Here is a 19604-nt window from a genome sequence, read left to right as displayed (position 1 = left end):
TGGGCTACAGTCCATGAGGTCGCAAGAGTCTGACACAGTTGAGTGACACAGTTGACAGTTTGTATATTTTTGGAGAATTGTCAGATTCTTTGCCCATTTTTTAATTGAATCATTTGTCTTTTTATTATTGAGTTCTTTATATATTCTAGGTACCAGTTCTTACCAGACATATGATTTGCAGCATTTTCTCCCATTTACTTTTTGCTTTCTTAACGGGATCTTTTGAAGCATAAAAGTCTTTCATTTTAATAAAGTTCAGTTTTTCAATTTTTTTCTTTGGTTGCTTGTGCTTTTAGTGTCATATCTTAAGAAATCACCACCTAACCCAAGCCACAAAGATTTGTCTTGTTTATTTTTGTTTGTTTGTTTTGTCTTACAGATTTTTAAATGTATATGGTCCATTTTGAGTTAATTTTTTAATGCTGTGAGATAGGGTGTTATATCAGAGGTCCCCAAGACCACCCTTAGCCTAGATTTGCTAGACTAAGCTACATAGAACTAAGTAGCTGTTCTGTTCAAGGTTATGATTTATTATAGAGAAATGACATAGATTAAAATCAACAAAGGGAAAAGACACTGGGTTAAGTCCAGGAGAAGCCAGGTGCAAATTCCAGATGTCCCCCTCCTTATTGGAGCTGCAGGGAATGTGTTTATTTCTCCTGGCAGTGGTGGGTGACCACAGATGCAGAGTTGCCAACCAGGGAAGCTCACCTGAGCCTTGGTGTCCAGAGTTTTTATTGAGGGTCAGTTGGCATGTAGCACAATTGCTATAGCACTCAGCTACTCAGACTGTAGACCTAGAAGAAAAACAGCTGTTTCTTATAAATCACATTGTTAGCATAAAATATCTGGTGAAACTGCTATTGAAGTGGCCCAAAGCCTCAGACACATATTCTTCGGGCTGAGTATTCCAGTGGCTTAGAGTCGTTTCCGAGGAGCCAGCCGCAGGCCGACTTCCTGGGAATGTGCAGGGCTTGTTCATCCCAGCCTACTGATATGACCCTTTCCTACACTAGAGTCCGGCTTGATTCTTTTGTGTGAGGATGTCTAGTTGTGCCTCAGTGTTATCTGTCGGGGTTGCAAAGAGTCGGACGTGACAGCGCACGCACGTTTGTTGAAAAGACAGTATTTTCCTGTCGAATTGTTTCACACCCTTGTTGAGAGCAAATTGGTTATAAATATAAGGACTTATTTCTGGACTCTTAATTCTATTCTGTCAATCTGTATGTTTATCCTGTTCCAATACAGTCTCATAATCTCTTAGTATCTGTGGATTGTGTGGTAATGTCCCCTCTTTATCCATAATGCTTGTCTGTTTTTTTTTCCTTGATCAGTCTTCCTGAACATTTGTTTGTTTATAAAACAGCTTTTTCTTAGTTGATCACTTTCTAGTATATGCTTATTTTCTGTTCCATTAATTTTTGCTTTTAGATATTCATTTCCTTCTACTTTGGGGGGGTTATTTTTATCTTTTTATAAATTAGTGATGAGTATTGTTGTTATTATATTTAGGCCAAAGCTCTAGATTTACCTTTCAGCACACCTTTCCTCCATTCCATTGTTTGAATATGTTGTTACTGTTGTTCAGTCACTAAGTCGTGTCTGACTCTTTGCAACCCCATGAATTGTAGCATGCCAGGCTTCTCTGTCCATCACTATCTCCCTGAGTTTCCTCAAACTCATATCATTGAGTCAGTGATGCCATCCAACCATCTCATCCTCTGTCATCCCCTTCTTTTCTTGCCCTCAACTTTTTCCAGCATGAGGGTCTTTTCCAATGAATCAGCTCTTTGCATCAGGTGGCAAAATATTGGAGCTTCAGCATCAGTCCTTCCAGTGAATATACAGGGTTGATTTCCTTTAGGATTAGATTTCCTTTAGATTGCTGTGAGCTTGAATTCAGTTCAACTTCATTTGGAGAATTTGCTTTTTTAAATAGAAAATTTCCCTTTGTTTCCTCATTAGAAAAGCAGCCTGGGTTCATTATATAAATCCTGCAAGCAAACAGAGAAAACAGGCATGTGAAATGAGGGCAGAATCCTGTCTCTGGTACCATCACAAAAATGAACTTTAAGCAGTTCACTGCATTTTCTTCTGACTTTCTATGCAGATCAATTTACTGTGCCATTGTTAACAGATGGGATTTGGGTTACATACTTGTAATTTCTTTTTTCTTTTCCAGATAATAACAAATTTGCTTTCCTGAATCTTTTTCTTTTTTGTTGGAAGTCTTTCACAGAGAGGTGTACCCTAGTAGATTGAGAGGTGTTTTGAGTCAGTTACCAAACGCTCCTGTTAGCTCCAGGCCAAGCAGATATGTCCCTGCCCTCAGGTACTTGTAGTCCGGTGGGGTCAGACCCAGAAACAGGGACAGATGCAGGCGTACAGTAGAAAAACAGAAGGCCGGGGGCGAGGGCCTGTGCTCTGGGGAGGCGGACACCTGGCATGTGCCCGGCTCACCTGCCAGCCTCCACACACTGAAGGTCCTATGTCCTCCTGCAGGTGATCGCCATGATCAAAGGCCTGCAGGTGCTGATGGGCAGGATGGAGAGTGTGTTCAACCATGCCATCCGCCACACTGTCTACGCTGCGCTACAGGACTTCTCCCAGGTCACCCTCAGGGAGCCACTCAGGCAGGCCATCAAGAAGAAGAAGAATGTCATCCAGAGGTCAGCCCTGCTGCACACACCTCCCTACACAATCATCCACAGTGGAAGGATCAGCTTAGGTTTGAACAGCTGTAGAGTTACATTTTTATACATATGCTCAATACACTTATATTCAACCTCCAGACACCTGTTTGGTGAATTTCCTCTAAATGTAATGTAATGGATCCAATTGTTAACCTGAACAACCCACAATAAGTCAGATACAAAGGTCTATGCAGTCTGGAGACCCAGGAACAAGGGTTTGGTTATCTCAGACCTGGGTGTGTCTCAAAATCTGTGCAACAGTTCTGCTTACCAGGACAGTAGGGACACACAGCTCAGCATCTCATCTCCCGTTTTAAAGTTTATTATCTTCAGTGTTTTTGCTTCTATTCATATGGCCTGTCCTACAAACTAGTTATAAACCTCATATGTATTGCAGAGATCCTACAGCAAACTTAAGCTAGGTTTCTGTTAATGTTTAGCATTTTAGATAAGGTCATCTTTCAGAGACATTTGTATAAAATGAAGCTCAGAGGGGCTTACATGGATAGTACTTTCGTTTTGTTGCTTTATAGGTGATATAATTGTCACCTGGTCTTTTTTTTTTTTTTTTAAACTTTACAATATTGTATTAGTTTTGCCTGGTCTTGTATGACTTTAGCACTAATAAGATCTTATTACACTGTCAGGCTTCCTAGTTTTTGTTCTCTCACCTGGAGGGCTTAGTGAAAATTTTCATGTTTTCACTGAGCCTCAGTATTGCTGCAGGGAGCCCCACTACTACTGTATGGGAAATGTGCATGTAGTCTAGCTCAAAGTGACCAGAGTGGGCATGTGGGTGTGTCTGCCCTGAATGTGGCACCTGTGGGGAACTCTACATGGTGGAGCCCTGTTGGGAGTGGCAGAAGCCAGATGTCCAAATGAGGTGTGGACAGCGTCCCCAGGATTGTGTTGGTGACCATATTCAAATGAGAAAATGGGATAAGTCTCGAGAAGGTTGTTTGAGCTCTGAGTGGATGTTTGGGGTTTGTCTTCTTGCTGCCCTTAGCGTGACTCAATATTTAAGAAATCAAACACCACTTCTGGGCTAATTGATGCAAAATGCAAATGCAAGCACATTAGGTTTTCTGAGGGTGGTAACGTCCCCAAGAAAATGGTCTATTTTGAAAGTTTAACGTTGAACTGTCTCATTAGCACATCCTCCCACTGCCCCCAAGGGTGTCAGAGTTGGCTGTGGGTTGTCAGGAGATACTGTGATTGTAAAAGTGCTGAGGATGTCATGACTTTGTCCCGCCCTAACAACTTGACTGGTGGTTTAGTGTCCTGCAGGCCATCAGGAAGACTGTGTGTGACTGGGAGACAGGGCATGAGCCCTTCAACGACCCAGCCCTGCGGGGCGAGAAGGACCCAAAGAGTGGCTTCGACATTAAAGTGCCACGGCGCGCTGTAGGACCCTCCAGCACCCAGGTTCTCGTTCCTTGCTCTACTGAGTGGGGTGACCGTGAGCTGGGGAGGTGGTGGGAGGCTGGGAGTGAAACGACCTCACTGTGGCCAAGTACAGTCTGGGTCTTTTTTGCTCCTTTATTGCTTGTCCAAGCGAATCTAGGGTATAGACACCCCATGATTCCCAGGTTTGGTCATTTGCATGCAGAACTTAATTTGACTGCATCAACTCCTATTCCCAAAATGTGGGTGAAAGTCTATGTGTCCATATTTACACTGTGTTTCCTGGTGTTTAAATGTGTGGTTATAATTTTTATGTAGGGTCTAAAAAATGATTATTCCTAAAGATAAAATTTTTGGAAATTTGAAAACATAGCTTTGCTATATCCCTGGTCTTCAGCTTTCACTGCTGGTCTTTCTCCTGGCACACTCAGCTCCCTCCTGCCCCTTCAAGCAGCTTTCCTCTGATCCTCACATCTGATTTAATTGCCCTCTGCTTTTTCCCCTCCTGTCTGGAACTTTGTTCTCGTCAGCTCTGTGCTGTGGGCTTTTTGAATCTCTTCTGTCAGCCTTTCAGAGAATTGCCAGCAGAGCGTGTTGCTGGCTCTGTATAAAATCTTGGGGTACTTGGGCGGAGGGTGAGGGTGCCGTCCGGGGCCTGTCCCTCCCGTCTGCCAGCATGCACATCCCTGCTCATCCGCGTGCCCCCGTGACTAACGCTCTCCTGTCTGTCCGTGTTTAGCTGTACCTGGTGCGCACCATGGTGGAGTCCTTGAGCTCTGCCGAGCTGCTCAGGCAGCTCAAGTCTGTGGGCGCGGAAAGACTCTTGCATGTGGTTAACGCGTTTCTGAGGCAGTCCTACGTCTATCCGCCCCTTTTAACCTTTGGTGGTAAGACATCATTTGTTTTTCTTGTTGACGTTTATGACATGAGGGTCTGCTCTGAGTTCTTTGTCCCAAGCAGCAACGACTTGGCCGTGTGGATTGGTGCTGCCCTTGCAAGGAGCCAGCGCAGTGTCAGTGGGCAGCCCTTCTCGTGGTTTATCTGTGTTTGTTGTAACTAATGTGCCATGTATATTTTCTCCCCTACAAATGTTTCCTTGGATAATGCAGCTTTACATGGTGAGAACCATGCTAGAGTCCCTCATTGCAGACAAAAGTGGTTCCAAGAAAACCTTGAGAAGTAGCCTTGAGGGGCCCACCATATTGGACATAGAAAAGTTTCATCGAGAGTCATTCTTCTACACCCACTTGATAAATTTCAGTGGTAAGACCTACTGCTGACCAGTGTCTGCTCCAGCATATTCTAACACCACTAACAATGTCTAGAAAGCTCCTGCCTGGCTGGCTGCCCCTGCTGTGGTCCCTTCGTCCTCTCAGGCAGTGACACATGTTGTAACCCTCGTGGCATTTCCTCGCCTGTTGCTTTAAATGCATGGCTGGCCAGGGACTTCCTCCATGTGGCATGGCCCTTAGAAGGGTGAGGCCCATCGGGCTGGGGCTGGCCCAGTGACCTGGATACAAAGTCTTTGTAACCTACACTGGGTCAGCAACTCAGGCCGGTGTAACTGTCACCTGGCTTCAGATCCAGGTGGTGATAAATGCCAGAAACCACTCCCAGGCTAAGTGTAGAAAGTAGCGGGTGAGCTGAGGTGCATACTGCACATGCCATCCTGGGGTGACCATGTGCATGTGGGTGCTCTTGGTCTTCATGGAGCTGTACATGTTTATTTCTGTGCTGTAGCCGTGATTCAGGGTACAAAGCCTCTATCTTGGCTGCAAGTGCTATAGGTTTATAGTAATCGTTAGGCTTTTCTTTTTCTCTTCATAAAAGGACGGAAACATTTTTTTCCAATCTGTTTTGCATTAGATAGACATGTACTAAGTATGAATACAGTACTGTGTCTGTATCCCAAGTAAACTGTCAGAAGGTGCACAGTGTTAACCATGTCCTGTTGATGGGTGTTGCTGGGCTTGTGGTGCTGGACGCTGACTCTCCTGTTGGTGAATGAGAATCAGCACATCCAAGTGGCTTTGTCTGTGGCCACACTGTGTGCAAGGCACATACTCATGTCCACTCGCCAAGGCCCAGGGCTGAAAGCCTGGCACGTGCCCCCTTGCCTCGCCCTGTGGAGTCCTTTCTGGTTACAGAAGATTAATGTGGTGTCTTTTGAATCCCTTAAGAGACGCTCCAGCAGTGCTGTGACCTTTCGCAGTTGTGGTTCCGAGAGTTCTTTCTGGAGTTGACAATGGGCAGAAGAATTCAATTCCCTATTGAGATGTCCATGCCCTGGATCCTGACAGACCACATCTTGGAAACCAAAGAAGCGTCAATGATGGAGTAAGTGTTCTGGAGGCCTGTCCCAGTCTCCTGTCCATAATGTTTATAGTCCTTGGTGGTGTTTGGGAGGTGGAGGAGGGGCCGATTGTTCTCATTGCTTCATTTGAAGTCATGATTCTTGGGGTGAGACTTCAGAGATCAAAACAAGGAACAGGTGTCTTGGCTTTGGATTGAAATCTGGTGCCCAAGCAGTAAAACTGATGAATAAGTTCTCTGTGTCCAGGTGCCTGCAAGGTCCTGGGAACTTGGCAAGGGGAGAGGTAGCCTGACCTCTAGTGTGGCATGGCCTCAGACCCAGATGGATTTGGGAGAGGAAGTGTTTAGTGTGAGGCTCAGGGTCAGGGCTGGGGGTCAGAGACTATGAAGGGGTCAGAAAATACGAAATCCATGGAGGGAAAGTAACTGCAAACAGGGTCTCGTGTGGTGAGCAGATGGGGTCCCCACCTGGCCGTCCTCCCTGTCCTCCTGGCCTGTGCACACCAGGAGAGCAGCCTTCCCTCCCTCTGCAGCAGCAGTGGCATCCACAGCATGAGGTCTTGATGAACCTGTGTGCTCTCTGAGGGCTGCGTTGGGCCTGCTGCTCATGTGCCTCAAGCCCTCAGTGAGACCTTACCTCTGCAGACTGCTGCTGCTGCTACTGCTGCTAAGTCGCTTCAGTCGTGTCCGACCCTGTGCGACCCCATAGACAGCAGCCCACCAGGCTCCCCCATCCCTGGGATTCTCAAGGCAGGAATACTGGAGTGGGTTGCCATTTCCTTCTCCAATGCATGAAAGTGAAAAGTGAAAGTGAAGTCGCTCAGTCATGTCTGACTCTTTGAGAACCCATGGACTGCAGCCTGCCAGGCTCCTCCGTCCATGGGATTTTCCAGGCAAGAGTACTGGAGTGGGGTGCCATTGCCTTCTCCAGACTGCTAGCTACCACCTTTTATCCAGGGTCAGAGGGGCTTTGGCCACATCGGATTTGCTCTTGGTACATTATGGGGCCTGGGACCTTTGTATGTTTTTCTTTTTAGGTCAGACAGTTTATTCTTAAAAATAAGAAAGTGACTCATTCTTGTGGTTATTAAAAAATTGCAAATTGGCATGAAAATCTTTAAAACATGGTAAGTGAGAAGATGAAGTTGCAGGAGGCTGTCATGGACCTCCCAGGTGCCCTGGGAGTTGACTGAACCATGCGTATCCTGCCAAAAGCCCAGCCTGCCTGCTGGGGCTGTTTTGTCAGGGCACTCACAGGAACCAAATTTGGCATTTGAAGTAAGAAATTATTTTTCCTCATGAGAAAGGAGAACAGTGAGTGTTACATTGCTGGTGGAGGGGAGGGTGTGAAAGCCAAGAAAGCCCATGTGGGCAGCCGGGCTGACCTGTCTCCCCTTCTGCAGGTACGTCCTCTATTCACTGGACCTATACAATGATAGCGCCCACTACGCCCTCACCAGGTTCAACAAGCAGTTTCTCTATGATGAAATTGAGGCGGAGGTAAGGGCCCAGGCACTTTTAGCAGACTTTCTTTAATTTCCCTTTTCCTCTGAATATTAGAGGAAGCAAACTTTTCTTTTTAATACAAAGAGGTTTAAACAATGGAATGAATTTTGAAATAAACATTTTAGGATGCACCCTTCTATCAGTACTTTTTTCTGTGCATCCACACAGGATGGTTGGTGTCTTCAAACCAGCTTCAAAGCACCCATCAGCTGTTGGGTGACATTTTTTTCACGTGATCCCATGTCTCACATGACCCCATGTTATAAGCACCGCATATCTTGCCTGTTCTCTTGCATGAACACAGTCTAGAACAGGGACATTATATGAAATAGATGGACTGAACCAATCTCTATTTTATTTCTCTAGTTTTAGCTTTTTATTTTTTACTCATTATAAATAATGCTTTAATGAACTTCCTTTCTCATAACTTTTTAGTTGTTTTGGGTTATTCTTGAGGAAAATTCCTCCAAGTGGAATTAGTAAGATAAATCTGATTTTCTGGCTCAAGATATAAGAGAATTTAACCTTAACATTACATTATACATATGGGTCTCATTCCCCATTGTTGTTGTTCAGTTGTTTAGTTGTGTCTGACTCTTTGTGACCCCATGAACTGCAGCATGCCAGGCTTCCCTGTCCTTCGCTATCTCCTGCAGTTTGCTCAAACCCATGTCCATTGAGTCAGTGATGCCATCCAACCATCTCATCCTGTGTCGCCCCCTTCTCCTGCCCTCAATCTTTCCCAGCATCAGGGTTTTTCCAATGAGTTGGCTCTACGCATCAGGTAGCCAACGTATTAGAACTTCAGCTTCAGCATCAGTCCTCCCAGTGAATATTCAGGGTTGATTTCCTTTAGGATTGATTGGTCTAATCTCTTTGCAGTCCAGTGAACTCTCAAGAGTCTTTTCTGGCACCGTAGTTGAAAAGCGTCAATCCTTTGGCACTCAGCCTTCTTTATGGCCCAGCTGGCACATCCACACATGACTACAGAAAAGCCATCCCTTTGACTCTACAGACCTTTGTCGGCAAAGTGATGACTCTGCCTTTTAATATGCTATGATTGTCATAGCTTTTCTTCCACGGAGCAAACATCTTTTAATTTCATGGCTACAGTCACTGTCCACAGTGATTTTGAAGCCCAAGAAAATAAAGTCTGTCCCTGTTTCCATTTTTTCCTCATCTATTTGCTGTGAAGTGATTGGACTTGGTGCCATGATCTTAGTTTTTTGAATGCTGGGTTTTAAGCCAGCTTTTTCACTCTCCATTTTCACCTTCATCAAGAGGCTCTTTAGTTCCTCCTTGCTTTCTGCCATCAGGGTGGTGTCATCTGCATATCTGAGGTTATTGATTTTCCTGGCCATCTTGATTCCAGCTTATGCTTCATCCAGCAGGCATTTTGCGTGATGTATTCTGCATATAAGTTAAATAACCAGGGTGACAATATACAGCCTTGACATACTCCTTTCCCAGTTTTGAACCAGTCCATTGTTCTAACTATTCCTTCTTGACCTGCATACAGATTTCTCAGGAGGCAGGTAAGTTGGTCTGGTATTCCCATCTCTTTAAGAACTTTCCACAGTTGGTGGTGATCCACACAGTCAAAGGCTTTACCATAGTCAATGAAGCAGAAATAAATGTTTTTCTGGAATTCTCTTGCTTTTTCTATGATCCAGAGGATGCTGGCAATTTAATCTCTGATTCCTCTGCCTTTTCTAAATCCAGCTTGAATATCTGGAAGTTCTCGGTTCACATACTGTTGAAGCCAAACTTGGAGAATTTTGAGCATTACTTTACTAGTGTGTGGGATGAGTGCAGTTGTGCAGTAGTTTGAACATTCTCTGGCATCACTGTTCTTTGGAATTGGAATGAAAACTAACATTTTCCAGTCCTGTGGGCACTGCTGAGTTTTCCAAATTTGCTGCATATTGAGTATAGCACTTTCACAACGTCATCTTTTAGGATTTGAAATAGCTCAACTGGAATTCCATCACCTCTACTAGTTTGTAGTAATGCTTCCTAAGGCCCACTTGACGTCACACTTCAGGATGTCTGGCTCTAGACGTGTGATCACTCCTGTTTGTAAGGCCTCCTCAGACAACCATTTTGCCTTAATGCATTTCTATTTCTTGGGAGTAGTTTTGGTCACCACCTCCTGTACAGTGTTACGAACCTCCGTCCATAGCTCTTCAGGCACTCTCTCTGTCAGCTCTAATCTCTTTAATCTATCTGTCACTGCTACTGTATAATCATAAGGGATTTGTTTTAGGTCATGCCAGAATGGCCTCATTCCCTGTATCCTCACGAAAACCACAGGAAACACTTCCTCAGGGAGATGCTCTGGATTCCTTGGTGAGGCAGGGTAGGCTGGGGAGAGAGACCCATGGGTCCTGGGGCAGCTCCACTCTGAGCACAGTGTGTCTTCATCACGGTTTGGGGATATGAGCTAATCCCATTTGCAAGTGAGAATACAGTCTTGAGGGTGAAGTCCCAGGACTGTCCACCCTGCATCTCCTGACTAATCTTGGCAGCCCAGGAGAGGCCATGAGCAGATGCCCTTGGGACATACAGCCTGGAGGCAGGGGTATACCCCCTCAGTTCAGTTCAGTTCAATTTAGTCGCTCAGTCGTGTCCTACTCTTTGTGACCCCATGGACTGCAGCACGCCAGGCCTCCCTGTCCATCACCAACTCCCGGAGTCCACCCAAACCCATGTCCATTGAGTCAGTGATGCATCCAACCATCTCATCCTCTGTCGTCCCCTTCTCCTCCTGCCCTCAATCTTTCCCAGCATTAGGGTCTTTTCATATGAGTCAGCTCTTCACATCAGGTGGCCAAAATATTGGAGTTTCAGCTTCAACATCAATCCTTCCAATGAACACCCAGGACTGATCTCCTTTAGGATGGACTGGTTGGATCTCCTTGGAGTCCAAGGGACTCTCAAGAGTCTTCTCCAACACCACAGTTCAAAAGCATCAATTCTTCGACACTGAGCTTTCTTTATAGTCCAGCTCTCACATCCATACATAACTACTGGAAAAACCATAGCCTTGACTATACCCCCTGGAGGAGCCCAAATGCAGTGCACATTAGCCCCCTGGGAGTACATGATAAAGAGAGACTTTTTAATATTTCTTTACATTTAGGAGAATTGAAGTATTTTTCTCCATCATTAAGAAAGGTTCTGACATAATTTTCAGTGGTAGTGTGGTGGTTACTCCTGGTCACACTGAAATGGATTTAATCTTCTATCATTGGATGGTAAAGTTGTATCCTTTCTCATGAGAACCTCTTTTAGTTGCCTTAACAAAGAGTTGAGATTTTGTGGAAGGGTTGAGGTTCTGTGGTTTTAGGTTTTTTTTTATCCCTAGGACTTAACTTATTTTATAACTGGAAGTTTGTACCTTTTGACAACCTTCACCCATTTATCCTGTGCTTCACCTCTTCAACTACCAATCTGTTCATTGAATTTATGAGTTTGTTTTTATTCTTTTAAGATTCCACATATAAGTGAGATCATGCAGTATTTGTCTTTGTCTGACTTACTTCACTTAGCCTAGCACCCTCAAGGTCCATCTATGTTGTTGAAAATTGGCAGGGTTTTCTTATCTTCTATGGCAGAGCAGTATTCCACTGTGTGTGTGCGTGTGTACACACCACAGCTTCCTTACCCATTCATCCATCAGTGAACACTTAGGTTGTTTCTGTGTCTTGGCTACTGTGACTAGTGCTGCAGTGAACTTCAGGGTATAGATCTTGAATTAGTGTTTCCATTTCCTTTAGATTAATACTTAGAAGTTGAATTGCTCAATCAAAAAAATTTTTTAAGTTTTTTTTAAAAATTTCATCTTAATTCAGAAAAGCAAAATTTGGGGCGAGAGTGCAACTTGTGGGATCTTAATTCCCCTGCCGGGGATGGAACCTGTGCCTTCAGCAGTGAAAGCGTAGAGTCCTAACCACTGGACTGCCAGGGGAGTCCCTAGGGAAGCAGAATTCAATGCATGCTTTTTTTTTCTTCAGGTGAATCTCTGTTTTGACCAATTTGTTTATAAGCTGGCAGACCAGATATTTGCATATTATAAGGTTATGGCAGGAAGGTAAGTATGTGGTTTGCAATTTGGGTACAAAATCTTGGGCAATTTGATCTGACATTTCCATTAAAATTCATAGTGCATGAGAAATTGTCCTCTCTTCCCTCCATGCTAGTTTGCTTCTTGATAAACGGTTACGATCAGAATGCAAGAATCAGGGCGCAACCATCCATCTCCCGCCATCCAACCGCTATGAGACACTGCTGAAGCAGAGGCACGTGCAGGTGAGCCAGGTCACTCCTAGGTGCAGTGAGACACGGAGCCGGCCATGGAAACGTGGGGTTTTTCTTACAGCTTCTCAGATTTTAATGGACGTCAGTATGTGTTGGCTGTGGGAACATCCCTGTCAATAGCTGGGATTTTAAAGATAAACAGTTTCTCCTGGGGAACCTGACACACTGGGGATGCTGCCCAGCGCAGCTCCCGGGGGCTTGGCCCAAGCGCGGGTCCTCTCCAGGAGCCCAAAAACCAGAACTTGAGTGAAAGAAGATTCGGCACTTGTTACAGTGGTGTGCTCAGTAGCTTCAGTCATGTCCGACTCTTTGCTACCCCATGGATGGTAGCTTGCCAGGCTCTTCTGTCCATAGGGTTTTTCAGGCAGAAATACTGGAGTGGGTTGCCATGCCTCCTCCAGGGGATCTTCCTGACCCTGGGATCAAACCTGCATCTCCTGCATTGCAGGCAGATTCTTTACCGCTGTGGCTCAGATTCTGTGGTAAAGAATCTGCTTGTAATTCAGGAGGCCTGGGTTCAGTCCCTGGATTGGGAAGATACTCTGGAGAAGGGAATGGCCTAACCACTCTAGTATTCTTGCCTGGAAAATTCAATGGACAGTGGAACCTAGTACATGAAGTCTCAAAGAGTCGGACACAACTGATTAAGACTTTCAGAGTGGTGGGGAGGAGCTTTTTCTTGGCCAGCATGAAGAGTAAGAATACAGTGCTTGTTTTGTTTCTTTAAAAATAATATATGTGTATATAATCAAAAGGAAAATACAGAAAGTTGTAGGGAAAGTTTCATGTCATTCTATCTACAGATAGTGTTAGTTACTCAGTCATGTCTGACTCTTAGCGGCCCCATGAACTGTATAGCCCTGCAGACTCCTCTGTCCATGGAATTCTCCAGGCAAGAATACTGGCGTGAGTTGCCATTCCCTTCTCCAATCCACAGATAACCACCATTCATATTTTGGGGCATTTTCACCAGGGTTTTGTCTGTATCTTTATGGTATTGAAACGATACTGAGGTATACCCTTGTTGTTACTACTCTGCAGTAGAGATGGAGGGGTTTTCTCCTGTCCATCCCTGTGACACAGTGGAGGAAAGGCACACACAAGCCACTCTGCTGGGAGGTGGCCCTGAGCCCATCACAAGGGGTGCACTAAGTGACAGGCCCAGGCTCTCCAGGAGGCTTGGCATCTCTGCTGTGATACAAGTGCAAATTCGTTGCAATGAATGCTATAAAAAGTACTTTACAGCTTTGACTTGCAGAATTTCAGCTCTAGGAAAATAGGATATTTGATTGTACCGCCTTCTAAATTTTGTATGTTATTTGCCTTATCCTTTGGAATAGCTTTCTGGGAGTAGATACATATTCTCTTGCTTGTTTGTTTTTTGTTGCTCACACTTTCTACCCTCTGTGCCCAGCTTCTGGGCAGGTCCATCGACCTCAATCGTCTGATTACCCAGCGCGTCTCCGCTGCCATGTACAAGTCCCTGGAACTGGCAATTGGGCGATTTGAGAGTGAAGACCTGACGTCGATAGTTGTAAGTGCACCCTCCTTTCAGGTGCAGCACACGCGGGGGAGGACTGGTTGCAAGGATTGGAGCTGCTACTGCTTTCATCATTATTGATGAATTGACCTGATTGTAGCTGAAGTTTTTGCACAGAACTCCAAAAGTGTGCACTCACTGAGCTGGGCCTGCCTAGGCATTTGCTCTCAGTGTTCGCAATTCCAAATCAACTTCAGAGACCACATAGTTACATCTCACTATTGCATAAGATATGGTAAAAGAGTAAAAGGTGAAAAGTTTAAATTAAAAAGAAATGAAGACAGACAGAAAGGATTTGAGAGAAAATCATGTAGAAGATGAGATAATGAAGATTCAACATAACGTGTCATAGAGCCCCCTGAAGACAAAAACCAAACAATGAGATGGAACAAACATTAAAAATGCTATTTCAAGAAAACTTTGATGAAATAAAAAACACAGTATAAATGCTTATTAGAAGCAAATACCACATACCAGGGAAAACTTTACCAAGGACCATTGTAGTGAACATTGTAGTATTGGACTTTTGAAGAAAAGGAAAAGTCCTGTGGCTATCTGAGCAGAGTGATTAGGGAAAGAAAAATCCAGTTGTCCTCAGACCTGAGCTGGCAGAAAAGGAGGTGCAACATAAGGATCTTTTTGCCAAATCTGTCTTCCAGGAATAATGGCTGCAGGCACATGCTAATGAACTTGTGATAACTCCAGGAAAACTCTTTGTCCTTAGAATCAGTAGTGGGTGGGGCTTGTCCCCTGGGCTCACCTCTGAGCAGAGCATCTCCACAGGAGTGAGCATGCTTCCCCATCCTTCCTCAGGATCCAGGCTGTCTTGGGACGCGAAGCCTAAAGTGGCCTTCCCTTCAGCCTGGCTTGGACTTGGCCATAGTGTTTTCATGCCCTTGGTCTTTCATGCCTTAGTGGAGTCTTTGACCAGTATAAACAGAATGCAAGTCACAGAGACCATTTCAAATTTACTTGTAGTCACATTAGAAAAGGAGAAAGAAATAGGGGGAATTAATTTTAATAATCTATTTTTATTTCATTTAACCCAATATATCCAAAAGTCGACATTTTAACATATAATCGTTAAAGAATTTTATTGGTATGGATGTTTTATATTCTTTGTTTTCACATTTGGTTTCTGAAATCTGTACGTATCTCACACACACGGCACAGCTCGGTTCAGGCCAGCCGTGTTCATTGCCGTATGTGGTCAGTGGCTGCTGCAGTGGATGGAACGGACCCGGGCAGGTCTATGAGGGGGCCGTGTGAGAGCCTGGAAGGCCGCCTCTGCGCGTGCTGCCAGTGTTGCCACACAGCTTTGGATTTCCTAAGGTGTTTCAGGGAAGCTGGCTGAAACTGACACCCGAGCACACACAGTCTGTCATCAGTGCGGTGGACACGTCTCCGTGTTCTCTGCCCCGTGAAGGGTTTGGAGGATAGCGTCGGCCAGTAGGGGGTCACTACCGTGGAGAATGGACAGTGGCTGTGGGGGGACGACCGTGGAAGGGAGGGGCATTTTAAGAACACTGGAGAGGGCGTGATGAATTTAGGTGTGAGAAGTAAGCTCGCATCACCTGTCAGACCCCTGCCGAGGTCCAGCCTCGGCTGATCCAGGGTATTGGAAGGGGAGACGGCTTTGGCGAGTTCACTGGATACAATAGCTTATAGCTTTATTTAAATATTAATTAGAGATATAAAGAGTAACAGAATGAGGATAGCTCAGTAGGAAAATTCAGCAGAGAAAAGAGGCTGAGTAGCTTGGTTTACGCGGAAAATCAATGTAACCTGTGACATCAGGTTAGCTCTGACCACGGAGGCCACAGGCGCCCTCTTGAATAGCGGAAGGTGCCCCACCTTAGACACTTTCTTGAGTGGGTCTTAGAAGCCCCGGCAAATAAATGGTCGCAGAGGACCTCCACACTCCAGATGGAAACTTCAGCCGGAATGTGAAAAGAAAGAATGACATGGGGAGACCAAGCTTTGGTGAGCAAGGCCCGCAGCTTTATTTTCAACAGGGGCTTTTATACCCTAAGTTGCACATAGAGGATAATACGGGATGTGAAATCATACAAAGTCAGGAGTCTTTGATCCTTATTGAACCAGGGTTTCTTTTCTGCAAACTTATCTTATACATGGTTTAGGTGATTTACATCATCTTCTAGCCAGAAGGCCTGTTAACATTTTATGACTCTTGACAAAGGTTTGTCAACTGTAAGACTTATTTTCTCTAAGAGTAATTATTTTAAGGTTTGGCGCCATCCTCCGAAGGTGTTAGATAAAGTTGCATTCCTATAGGGCAGAGGTGCAGTGGGTTTACAACAAAGGAAAGAATTTATTACCTTAAGGGTCTAAAGTTGCTAACACCAAGGCCACTACTTATTTTGTCTGCATACCAAGTATATTAATTAATACACATTCAAGGATACAATACAGGGGATGTGGAAACTTGGCAGCAAGCATTGGCTCATCAGTGAAATCCTTTACTAGTTTTATTCTGACAGTTTCTAACTCTCTGAGAGGCTCTAAGCTATTTGAATATCTTAAGCTTCCCGTGCCTCTCGAGGCTGGGAGACTGTAAACAATCATATGCATAGCTGTAGGAATCCTAGTAAACTTGTCAGGCGAGTTAGAGAGCTATCTAAGGGGTTTGGATTTAAACACTCCTAATGCCCAGGAACTTATTAACTGGAGCTGTAAGTTAACTCTTTATCAGAGAGAGCGAGATGGTGGTGGGGGACAGCCCCCACTAAAGTCAGAGGTGAGAGCACAAAGCAGTAAAGTAGGCAGACTCTGGTTTTTGGGGGTAGATGCTCGAGAATTTCCAGGGGGACTCCTGAGGCTCGATCCCGCCTTTGCATATGTTGAGCCTCTTTCCTCATGACCTTTGCCACGGGTGGAGGTCCTCACGCTGGGTCCCCACAGACCCCCACCACGTGGGTCCTTGGCCTCGTACGCTGACCCCACCTCGGTGCAGCGCCTTCCTGTCTGTGTCCTGTCCTGCTCCATCCGCCTCCAGCCCCCACCACGGCCCTGCCCGTGTGGAGGGTGGAGGCCACCATGCCATACCTGACTCTTCTCATGTGCCTGACTTTATGGTCCCGTAGGAGCTGGATGGCCTCTTAGAAATCAACCGCATGACACACAAGCTGCTGAGCAAGTACCTCACTCTGGACAGCTTTGATGCCATGTTCCGGGAGGCCAACCACAATGTGTCTGCACCCTACGGGAGAATCACCCTCCATGTCTTCTGGGAGCTCAACTATGACTTCCTGCCCAACTACTGCTACAATGGCTCCACCAACCGGTAAGCATGTCGCCTCACAGACAGCTCTGGGTGCCCCTGTCATTGGGCATCAAGAAAGGATGGTCTCTGGGCCCATCTTTCCCCGTGTCCAGGATATGCAGGCCCTTGTGATCTCCTCTAAACAGTGCAGCCCAGGGCCAGCCCTTGGTTCTGTGGTCATGGCTTCTATGTGCAGAACACATGCAGGTCAGGGTTCCTATCGAGGGCACTCCCATGGGGCCCAGGGTCAAATCTGTGGTGCAGTTGCTGGATCTACACCACCTCCATGCTTTTACGTCTGTTGATGTTGGGATGTGCGGCTGACTCGACACTTTGCATGCTTCCATTCTGGGGTGCTGGAGCACGTGAGGGTCCAGTTAGCCTCCCTCCACCCATCCACCATTTCACTACTGTGTTGAATGCATAGAGTGGCCTGCTGGGTAGCGGCGTGGCTGCTGGCTGCAGTGTCACGTGGTCCAGCCTCAGGGTACATCCGCATCCTGGGATGGTCCTGTGTCACTTCCAGCTCTGTGCAGAGCTTCATTTCTGCTGTGTCAGCACATGCCAGGGACTCATGGGAACGTGTGTGTTTGTGAAAGAGAAAACGTGGTGGGTGTGAGAAATAGGAGTGCGGGCGAATGAGGGTGTGTGTGAGAGACTATGTGTGTTTGAGCGTGATGACCACTTTTTTAAAGCAAATGTCTTTTGCTTTTACTTTGCTTCCCTACTGCATCTGAATATCCCATCCCATTAAGTGTAAGCTTAATCACTACTGACTTTTCGTCCTAGATTTTTGTGTCTTAATCCGGGTTGCTGAGGTTCAACCCCAAGGGCAGAAGGGAGGCCCTCCTTTGGCGTGACCATACCTGCTGTTGCCATTGTCTGTTTGGGACACCAGGCTTGGTTTCCTTGTGGGAATACAGGCCTGTTGCTGGTACATGGAGGTGTGCCCTTAGGGCCATCTTCTCAACCCCATGTAGCAGCAGGGGGCATGTGGCCATGGCCACGAGAGCCACTGGTGAAGGAGCCCTGGTTGGCCGCTTCGGGTCAGGGGCCCTGTGCCCAACTGGGTGCAATCCACTGAAACCAAACTTAAGTTTTTTTTAGAGTTTGAATTAACTAGAAAAATATTTTTATTACACAAGTAATGCATCATAGTTGTGGAAAAGCTGGAAGTCATGTGTGTGTTTGTGTGTGTATGTGTGTATGGGATATAATGGGGAAAATAATTAAATCCCTAGAGATTTCCCTTGTAAAATGTCTGTCTTTTAGAGTTTTTGCCATACAGGCAAATATACATGTGTAGTTTTTATTTTGCAAAAATGGAGGCATACTGTCAAATTCACATTCTTTTTTTCACATCATATGTCACAGTGAGGGGTATTCTATGCTCATGAGGGTGCATACATGCTTATTGTGCATTTGAAAATCTAATTCACGGCCATTTACAAGATTTTCTTTGCTTTGGTTGGTCCGTTTGGAACTTTGGGAGTTAGTTTCTGTTGTGTCTGTTAACAGGCTTCCCTTGGGGCTCAGCTGGTAAAGAATCTGCCTGCCCCTGGAGAAGGGACTGACTCCCCACTCCAGCATTCTTGGGCTTCCCTTGGGGCTCAGCTGGTAAAGAATCTGCCTGCCCCTGGAGAAGGGACGGGCTCCCCACTCCAGTGTTCTTGGGCTTCCCTCGGGGCTCAGCTGGTAAAGAATCTGCCTGCAATGTGGGAGACCTGGGTTTGATCCCTAGGTTGGGAAGATCCCCTGGAGAAGGGAACGGCTCCCTACTCCAGTATTCTGGCCTAGAAAATTCCATGGACTATATAGTCCATAGAGTCACAAAGAGTTCACTTTCATTATATCCCTAAAATTATTTTGCCTAGTGCTTAGAACTGGCATCTCCCAAAGTGAAATGCATCAGAACCCTGTTACAGACAAACTGAGAAAACATGTTACAGTGGTGGCGGGGGCGAGAGGGTTAGAATCAGGCAACATAAGGAGTTGTAATTTTTTTCTTTATTTTAGATTGCATTTTTGATCATCTAGCATTTTGTAGCCCTTTAAAGAATTCCCAAAGATCTTGCAAAAGGAACAATTGAAAATGTTCCCTGGACCCCCTTTGTGCCCCCTGCACTGCATGTGTACAGCACTGGCCTGTTCTGGACAGCCCAGCGGGTTGAGGGCTTAGAAACAACAGAAGCTGTGTGAAAGGGCGCGGGGGGGTGGGAGCTGGGTGAGTGGGTCAAGTGAAACTTACCTGATGGTAGAAATTCATGTAAACCCTGCTGTTGAGTCACTGCGTTTTCTGAAAACCCTCCAGGCATGATGAGCAGTGAGTGTGAAGTTAGGAAAAGAGATCTACGCTGAGGCCTTGCTTGCCCAGCTGGGCTCACGTGGGTGCCCTCGCCTGATGGAGGCTGATTCTGGGGAATAAGCCGCCAGCCAGGCCTCATGTCCTGGTAGCAGCAGGAGTCTTGTTATCAGAGACAAGGTTGCCAGGACTCAGGTCAGGAAGTGGTGCCAGTGGCCTTAGCAGGAGTGGGGCCAGCTCCAG

At 45.8% G+C, this 19604-nt stretch overlaps 1 protein-coding gene across 1 annotated transcript in view; it reads left to right on the top strand.

The window, feature by feature from the left end:
* Positions 1-19604, top strand: part of CYFIP1 (cytoplasmic FMR1 interacting protein 1) — a 109021-nt gene that overhangs the window by 62924 nt on the left and 26493 nt on the right. Inside the window, 10 exon segments of the mRNA XM_061431393.1 lie at positions 2503-2669; positions 3971-4118; positions 4837-5036; positions 5038-5360; positions 6278-6434; positions 7814-7910; positions 11933-12009; positions 12119-12227; positions 13651-13770; positions 16881-17080. Coding sequence (XP_061287377.1) covers positions 2503-2669; positions 3971-4118; positions 4837-5036; positions 5038-5360; positions 6278-6434; positions 7814-7910; positions 11933-12009; positions 12119-12227; positions 13651-13770; positions 16881-17080 — 1598 coding nt within the window.

The sequence above is a fragment of the Bos javanicus genome, chromosome 2, assembly GCF_032452875.1.
Source record: "Bos javanicus breed banteng chromosome 2, ARS-OSU_banteng_1.0, whole genome shotgun sequence".
Lineage (NCBI taxonomy): Eukaryota > Metazoa > Chordata > Mammalia > Artiodactyla > Bovidae > Bos > Bos javanicus.
Note: the sequence above shows the minus strand (reverse complement) of the source record. Positions and strands in the feature narration are given on the sequence as shown.